This window comes from Cibotium barometz, chromosome 17 (genome assembly GCF_041138505.1).
Source record: "Cibotium barometz isolate CiBa-2024 chromosome 17, ASM4113850v1, whole genome shotgun sequence".
NCBI classification, from domain to species: Eukaryota; Viridiplantae; Streptophyta; class Polypodiopsida; order Cyatheales; family Cibotiaceae; genus Cibotium; species Cibotium barometz.
In genome coordinates, this window is record NC_141062.1 from 34033890 (window position 1) to 34042834 (window position 8945).

At 39.8% G+C, this 8945-nt stretch overlaps 1 protein-coding gene across 1 annotated transcript; it reads right to left on the reverse strand.

Annotated features, from left to right (window-relative positions):
• Positions 1-1260: 1260 nt before the first annotated feature.
• On the reverse strand, positions 1261-7028 carry LOC147629912 (carbonic anhydrase 2-like). The gene is made up of 5 exons (XM_086810884.1): positions 6912-7028; positions 5709-5762; positions 2956-3044; positions 2319-2427; positions 1261-1472 (listed from the first exon to the last, which is right to left on the reverse strand). The coding sequence occupies exons 1-5, from the start codon at positions 7026-7028 to the stop codon at positions 1308-1310; spliced, it is 534 nt and encodes a 177-aa protein (XP_086667010.1). The 3' UTR covers positions 1261-1307.
• Between the last annotated feature and the right edge of the window lie 1917 nt (positions 7029-8945).

Below are 8945 nucleotides of genomic sequence, written 5' to 3' on the forward strand. Positions count from 1 at the left end.
GATAGTAAGCGCTATGGCATAGGGTGTGTAAGATACCTATAAACATATAAACCCACAGACAAATAGACAACTATTTAAATATCCTAGCCACCTTGATGATAAGAAAAGTTGTCTACATGTAACATGTACATTTGTTGTGATAGATGGAACATGCATTGATATACAACTAGATGAAAAGGTTCATAATCGAAAAAAACTGAAAGAACCCAGTAGCAAGCAGAGAAGGTAGGTCCCTTACATCAATGTTTTGAAAAATGAAAAAAGACCAAAAGTAACTATTGGTCCAAAAATGTTAACGGGAACTCAGACTCGAGAACTCAAACAACAGACTATAACCACCAAGACTCAGGGAAGATAAGCAAAAAAGAAGTAAACAGGAGTACAAGTCTGCTACTTACCCAAAACTTATTGTGGGCCAGCAGCCATTGAAAGGGCCTACTGGACATACTAGATACTTGATGGGGCCAACATCTTTGAGTCCTGGTCAATTGTGAATGTTCTATGTACTCATGCCATTTGCTTTTAAGTGTATATCAATGGTCTATGTATAGACTGACACAGGATTTTGCACTCTATGGTATCATACATAAAATGGAGAATGAGGTGTATGCCCCGGTAATGGATTTACCTTTGAATCTATGGCTCCTTTGAAATCGGTTAACCCCGTAAGGATTCATATCCTGTACAAGTTTTCCTGCCCCCTCTCATGGCTTCTTTTTTAAGTCATTTAATCCCATGGGGGATTCATATCACAAGTTTTGGGCATTTTCCCTTGTGGGAAAGAGGCCCCCTTTCTTTTAGTGTTCAACATCATGAGCTTCTGCAGACGAGACTCTCCATACCTAGCTGGGTGCGGTGGGGGGTAGGGGGCCCCTGCCCCCCCACCTCACCAGCTAGAGTTTGCTCCGTTAAAACTGATACAAACCCGAGCAAAAAAACTCAAAAAATAAACTTTTCTTATTAAGAATTAAACTCGCACATATTAAGGAAAGGGACAAAACCTATGAAAGAATATAGTGACTTTCTTAAAAATAAAACTCAATCTTTTGATAAAAGGGACAAAAACTATGGATTACCAAGCTAAATACCATATAAGAAAAAGCCCATGGTACAAGATGCATTTGGATACAAAGAGAACAGAGCTCTGAAAAGTGACTTTGTCACAAGGAGAAATAGGAGAAGGGGGCATAAACGGACTAGGGGGCTCTGTAGCAATAGAGGCCCATAGGACTAGGGGGTTTAAAAAGGACGAGAAAAAGGACTAGAAGGCTTATTATTCTTTTTTCTCATAGGACTAAGCTAGGGGCTTAGAAAGATTCAAATTCAGCAAGCTTGTAATTGAGAGACCAACGCTCAAAAGCTCCATTCACAAAATCAAAGTAAGCTCCATGCAAGGCAAGCTTCTCTTGTTGGACCCCCTCCTTCACAAATGGGTAGCTCATACAATTCCACAATGACACGTTCACTGACTCCTGCAAGACAAACAAGAACTGCTTTTCAAAAAACTTAAAGCATGGTTTGATTCCACAAAGTTTTAAATATTTCCTACTTTGTGATTACGGCAAAGTATGAGCTTCTGTAGACGAGGCTCCGACGAGGCTCTGTGGCATTACCACAACATCATGCACTTCTTTAGACAAGGCTCCACACACCTGGCTAGGTGCGGTGGCCCCCCTGCCCCCCCATCACACCAAGCTAGAGATGCCACCGCACCGAGCTTAGGAGGAGAAAGGCCCAACTGGTCTCTAAGCTATATTTTACTTTATTGCACATTCTACACTAATGTATTTCATTGTTTCTAAAGAAGTATTCTAGTGTCTTTCATTGAAGTTCTTAAAAGGTAATCTGTATCATGTTTTTTTAAATCAAGAAAACTAATGTGATCACAATTGATGTACATAGAGCTTTCTTTCTACAGAAGTAGTAAGTACACTAAGTATTTCATTGTCTCTAGAAAAGTGTACTAGTGTATTTCATCTTCACCAAAAGGTACATCTACTTATCATGTTTTATATATGAAGAAAATTAATTTATCATCATAGGTGGTATATAGAGCTTTCCATGTCCACTACATAAAGAGATGTAAATTGTGTGTGTGTGTGTGTGTGTGTGTGTGTGTGTGTGTGTGTGTGTGTGTGTGTTGTGGTTGTGCCGAGGAGGGGGTGGGGGGTGGAGGGGGGGGAGGAACTTAGTGTGTGTAGTTGTAGCCTCTAAAAGATGCAACACATAGCCAATATCGTTCAAGAATTATAAATTGAGCAGAAGTGACCATGTTTTAGTGTGCAAGTGCTAATACATTCACATTTTTGTTTACATACCTTGACACAACAAGCCCATTGGTCCTCAAATGAGCAATCGGCATTGCATTTGGACTTAGTGCTCTTAGTAGCGGGCTTTGCAATGGTAATCCAATCCTCAATGTGCTCACTATTGCAATTCAAAGTCACAAAACACAAGCCTTAGGGCTTTGCAATGGTAATCCAATCCTCAATGTACTCACTATTGCAATTCAAAGTCACAAAACACAAGCCTTAGCAAGAAGCCATGGATCATTTACATCATTTTTTCTAAATGCTATTGCTTTGCAGCTTTTTTGTTATTGGGGAGGTGTGAGTCACACCTCACACACACACACTCGCCCGTAACTACGGTCCCATGATTATTACATTCTTAAGAGATAAAATAAGGAGAAAGATGTTATTAAAATTTACATACTATACATAGTGATAGTACATACACAATGTCCATTTTAAAAAGCCATATGTGACCACTGACTACTCTAGAAGACTCTTTAAAGACACACGCAGCCACGCTACGCTGAAGTAAATATTTACGCCGGCACGGCACGGACACCGATCTCGAAAATGGACACCCATCTCCGAAATGACCTTTCTCTCTCTCTCTCTCTCTCTCTCTCTCTCTCTCTCTCTCTCTCACACACACACACACACACACCTGAATTTGTTGGACCCATCTTCCTTCATGCCAAGTAAGGCCTTGACCCCACCGCAACGGCTGTGGCCAATTATCATAATATTCTCTACCTGTGGCACCAAAACTCCCTGTTCAATATCTAGACTACATTGTGATTTCCATGAGGGCCTTTTTTGTTGAAAATACAAGTGAATAGGGTGTGTGCGGGAACAAGCTCTTGGATAGAGGCTGTAAAAGAGAAGATGTAATTGTGAAAGAACCTGTGAAAAGGTGAGAAGAATCTACTGGGAGAGAATAAAGGGTAGCATGAGAGAATTTAGGAGTGTGGAGTTATTCTGGGAGATATTCAGGGAAAAGAGAAGAGGTGGAGAGAATCAGGCAAGAGGTGGAGATATTCTGGGAGTGAATCATGGAGAAATCAATGGGATTTGATGCTTGATGTAAACTCTATAAATTGAGGCATAGCCCTAATGAGAATTTGCTGGTTTTTGAGTATCCATGCCTACATTAATCTATCTGCTAATTATTCACTAAGTACATCTTAATCATTTCTTAATCACTTTGTTAATCATGTTGATTCTAGTGTATGATCCACCATAGCTCATCATTATGCTCAAATTTCAACATGGTATCAGAGCCATGCCTAGAATCAACCAGATTTATGAGCCCATTAGTGAATTAATCAAGATTAGTAGGTAATTAGCAAAAAATCAAGTTTTTTAGTGAGTTTTCACTCTTCCCCTTCACCCCCAGCCAGTGGAGGACTCCATTCTCCTTGCACACATAACATTAGGCTAAGCCCTCTTAGGTACTCATAGTAGACTCATAGGGCTACACACATCTCAAATCTTGTGGGCTAATTCAGCGCAGAACGCCGGCGGGAGCTCGATTTGCAGGCTACGTTTTTCTGAGATGTTTTTGACATTGCAACTTTCACAGATCAAAGCTCTCTAATTCCTCTTAGCCCAAGGGGTAATCAAGCATGCTCTACAAGCTGGTGAAGACAGAAATCAATTTCATCAAGTCTACAGAGAGATCCAAGCTCTTCATCGAATCTACAGGTGACTTTGGTAAAACAGAGATTAAGCTTTCATTATTTGGTCAAATCTTGTGTTTCTTGGCTTAATCCTCTACTAGACTCATTGCTATTGATGCATTTCAAAGCATTTGAGCTCATTTGAAGTGGAAGGCACCAGATCTGGACTCCCCGCATACTCTGTTTTCTGCACACAAACCAGAGCATTAATTTGCTAATCAATGATTAATCAGTGCTAATCACTGTATTTTGGTGCAATTGAGGGTTCAAATTAACCATTAGGTATCTGATACAGATCCCTATAACTTCAGATTTCAAATCGGAGTTGGTTTGATACTCCAACCATCCCGTACAAATTGGTTACCCTTAATTTAATGTAATTTCTGGGAAAATTGTGCTGATAAAATTGTGAAAATCATCTGGCATTTAACCCTTGGTTAATGCCTGTAAATCTCACTCAAATTCAAGATTATTCATAGCCAGAGTTGCATTTGGAATGTGCATGAGAATGAATGCTATACGCATTATGTATTGGGCACATTGCATCAGTGTAAAAATGGGAACAGACACTGCCCTTGTCCAGAATAAGGCAAGTGGTAAGACCTCCCGCATAAATTTGGGTTTGCATTGCATAATGATACAAAATAAACATAAAAAGCCCAAAGGAACTGTCAGCAAAACATTGAAACATGTTGCTCACATGGAGCAAAATGACCTAACGGACGAGCTCATAGCCCCAGCCATGAAAGAAGAAGAATATCTCTTTCCAAGAAGAGGATCCACACCGAGAAGAAGATCTAAAGGAAGACATGGACACAAGAAGAGAAGCTTCCACGATAAGAAGATTGAAGATAAGAGAAGATGTGAGGCTCCAAAGAGTGAGGAGCCATGTGAAAATCTCTGAGAGAGAGAGAGAAAGAGAGACCCCACAACCCAATGTAACTTGCCCCAACAAAGTAAAACCACCTCTGAGCCACCGATGATGTAGGCCACATGGTAGATGTATGTGTGAGCACTTTAGTCAAGGTCGCGGGCACTTATAGTAGCCTTGGACACATAGAGAGAGAGAGTGTCAAGGACTATGGAGTTTAGGGACTTGAGGCACTGGTCGCGGTCTGTCAAGTAAGAGAGAAACTTGATACAGGGTCCAGGTGTGCTGAGATAACTTGAGGGGAGGAGTAGACACTGGTCGCGGACTATCAAGTAAAGGGTGGCAAACTTGGTATAGGGTCTAGGTGTGCTAGGATTATTCACTTGAGGGGAGGTGTTGAAAATACAAGTGAATAGGGTGTGTGCGGGAACAAGCTCTTGGATAGAGGCTGTAAAAGAGAAGATGTAATTGTGAAAGAACCTGTGAAAAGGTGAGAAGAATCTACTGGGAGAGAATAAAGGGTAGCATGAGAGAATTTAGGAGTGTGGAGTTATTCTGGGAGATATTCAGGGAAAAGAGAAGAGGTGGAGAGAATCAGGCAAGAGGTGGAGATATTCTGGGAGTGAATCATGGAGAAATCAATGGGATTTGATGCTTGATGTAAACTCTATAAATTGAGGCATAGCCCTAATGAGAATTTGCTGGTTTTTGAGTATCCATGCCTACATTAATCTATCTGCTAATTATTCACTAATTACATCTTAATCATTTCTTAATCACTTTGTTAATCATGTTGATTCTAGTGTATGATCCACCATAGCTCATCATTATGCTCAAATTTCAACATTTTTGACAAAAACCTCTTACCTTCAAGTGTAGCACCGCATATTCAATGGCAGATCCACCGGAAGAATGGCCAATCTGAAAAGCAATCCACAAAATCAACAAATTCATGTGTGATCTTCAGCAAATTTTTTATTGAAGAAGATAACTTGGTTACCTTAAGCTAATGTTCAAGAAATATGTGTCTCAATTTGCAACACATATTTCTTAAATAAAATGTTATAAAATCAAAAAATAGTCGGTCTGCTGGGTGGACGAAAAAATGTGAATTACTTAAATAAAATGATATAAAAATAGTGCAAATTGTGATTTACTCAGTTGAAAATATAAGTTTTACAAAACAACTTTTCCTCGACATTGCCTAAATTGTTTACATTTGCTAGAGGGCCTTGTGATCTTTACTAAAGTTGCATGAATTTCAGAGAACATGTGATACTTTTGCTTCTTCGCTAAATTTCTTGTTATTATACACTAAATTTAAATGGGCATGGGCCATTGGGACTAATGGCATTACTTTAATCTAGTCCACATAAAATCTATCACAAGCACAGAGAGAGAGAGAGAGAGAGAGAGAGAGAGAGAGAGAGAGAGAGAGAGAGAGAGAGAGAGAGAAATTTTTTAGTAAGTGTAGGTGTGTGTTTGTGTACACGTGTGTGAGTGAGAGAGAGAAACACAAGAAGTTTTAGACATTTTCCCACTATGATTCCCACATTGTGGATTACGACAACATCATGAGCTTCTGCCAGACGAGTCTCTGCATACCTAGCTTATGCAGACGAGGCTCCGAGGGGGCCGATAGCCCCCTGTCCCCCACCGCACCTAGCTAGGTATGCGGAGCCTCGTCTGCAGAAGCTCATGATGTTGTCGTAATCTACAATGTGGGAATCATAGTGGGAAAAGGGGCTCTTTCCCACGTGGGAAAATGCCCAAAACTTCTTGTGAATTAAAGAGGGAGAGTCTAAGTATAACTTTTTTCACGTGTATGTGTGTGTCAAGATCATTGTAGATTGTTGTGTGTGTGCACTGTGTGTGTGTGCGCACTGTGTATGAGAGAGAGAGAGAGAGAGAGAGAGAGAGAGCTTTGTAAATTGCATTAAAAAGCACTGTAGCAAAAGTAAAGTGATTGTCGAAGTTGTGGTTTGGGTGTGTCGATGTCACTCGATGGGGGTATGTGTGTGTGAGAGCTTTCACATAAATTAAAAAAAGTGTGTGTGTAAAGGTGGCTACCTCTTTGGAATGAGCGGGCACCAAGCTAGCAATGTTGCGCACGATGAAGGCGTCTCCCAGCTCCAAGCCCAACACAAGAGCCGGGTCCACTCGCGAATCTGAGCATGCTATTATCATCCACTGCACCCACCACCACCCATTTTTTTTTCTTTTTAAAGCTTTCCATTTGACTTTATCCATATACAACATAAAGGATCCCCTTTCCCACTCCATATACAAAATAAAAATCCCCTTGCCCACTCCATATACAATTATTATATATATATATTTGTTGTAATTTAAAAAATGTACAACCATATAAGTATTGATATAAATTATGTATCCTTTTTAAAGCTTTCCATTTGACTTTATCCATATACAACATAAAGGATCCCCTTTCCCACTCCATATACAAAATAAAAATCCCCTTGCCCACTCCATATACAATTATTATATATATATTTTTTGTTGTAATTTAAAAAATGTACAACCATATAAGTATTGATATAAATTATGTATCCCACCTTTGGGTGTTGTGATTCCGCCAGAAATTCCTCATTAATATACTCATTTTGTCAAAGGCTCCACCTTATATATTCATTTTGTCAAAGGCTCCACCGTTATAGAAAACCATTCATAGAAAGAGATGTGTGTGTGTGTATGTGTGTTTGTGTGTGTGTGTGTGTGTGTGTGTGTGTGTGTGTGTGTGTGTGTGTGTGTGTGTGTGTGTGTGTGTGTGTGTGTGTGTGTGTGTGTGAATTAACAATGTAAGGGCTTGTGTGGCTAAATGCATCATGGTGGAGAAAGGCAAGTTTCTGTTTGTGTATGTAGGTGAGAGAGAGAGAGAGAGAGAGAGAGAGAGAGAGAGAGAGAGAGAGAGAGAGAGAGAGAGAGAGAGAGAGAGAGAGACTTGAGTGAGTGAGAAAGTAGGGAGATGTGTGTGTGTGTTTGTGTGTGTGTGTGTGTGTGTGTGTGTGTGTGTGTGTGTGTGTGTGTGTCTCTCTCTCTCTCTCTCTCAATTGACAATGTAAGTGTAGGTGAGAGAGAGAGAGAGAGAGAGAGAGAGAGAGACTTGAGTCTGAGTGAGTGAGAAAGTGTGATCACATTGAAGTGAAATTGTGTGGAGTGAACAAGTCAAATAGGTGGTTGGGGAAAACAAATAGAAAATGAAAGATGGGCCCCAAAAGGGCAATAAATTATTTTAGGCTTACTTAATGGAAATGGTAAATTAAGGTAAAAGCAAAGAAAAATTAAATGGTAAAAGAGGGGAGGAGGGGTACTTGAAGTGGGCTTTGAACTCTTGAAAGCCCTTTTTAATTTTTTGGAGGGGGTCAAGGTCCACGTGGGCAAAAGGGCGTGGGCCCCCTTCTTGCCTTCTAGAGACAGCTCCTTCCCACCTTCTTGCCCGCTTTGCCCTTCAATTCAGGGCACTCCCTGTCAAATTATTTCTTAAAAATTATAATTATATAATTAAAAGTAAAAAAAATCATAATAAAATTTATTTTCTACTTTAAAAAAAATAAAATAAAAACCCCACTTCAGCAGATTGTCGAGTGCTACCTCGTATGTTCCTTCATTCTCGTAGCGACCACATAATTTGCAGCATGCAAAAAAAATAAATTAAATAAAATTCTCAAAATAATTAAAATTTAAAATTTACATAGCATCGATGACAGCTAAGATTAGCATAAATTCCTGCCTTTAATTTATATTCGTTAATCAATCAGTGGCACTAAAAATTCCATTGAAAAAAATGCAATCAGTTGCATCGAAAATTCCATTGAGAAAATGCAGCACGCACAAAACTGCTGATACGTGACGTGATTATTAATATCCACAGCGAGGAGGAAAAATTGGCATGTGATATACAGAAATGATCTATTTTTATCCAATCTTGTTATCTGTGCTCTCTCTCTCTCTCTCTCTCTCTCACACACACACACACACACACACACATATTTCTCTCTCTCTCTCTCTCTCTCTCTCTCTCTCTCTCACACACACACACACACACACACACACACACACACACACACACACGATCTGTACAAATAC

Excerpts from the sequence above, each read along its gene's own strand:
- LOC147629912 (XM_086810884.1), bottom strand. The coding sequence starts at position 7,028 with ATGATAATAGCATGCTCAGATTCGCGAGTGGACCCGGCTCTTGTGTTG. Across the intron at positions 5,763-6,911 it reads TGCCCGCTCATTCCAAAGAG|ATTGGCCATTCTTCCGGTGG; the intron begins GTAGCCACCTTT and ends ATTGCTTTTCAG. Across the intron at positions 3,045-5,708 it reads ATGCGGTGCTACACTTGAAG|GTAGAGAATATTATGATAAT; the intron begins GTAAGAGGTTTT and ends TTGGTGCCACAG.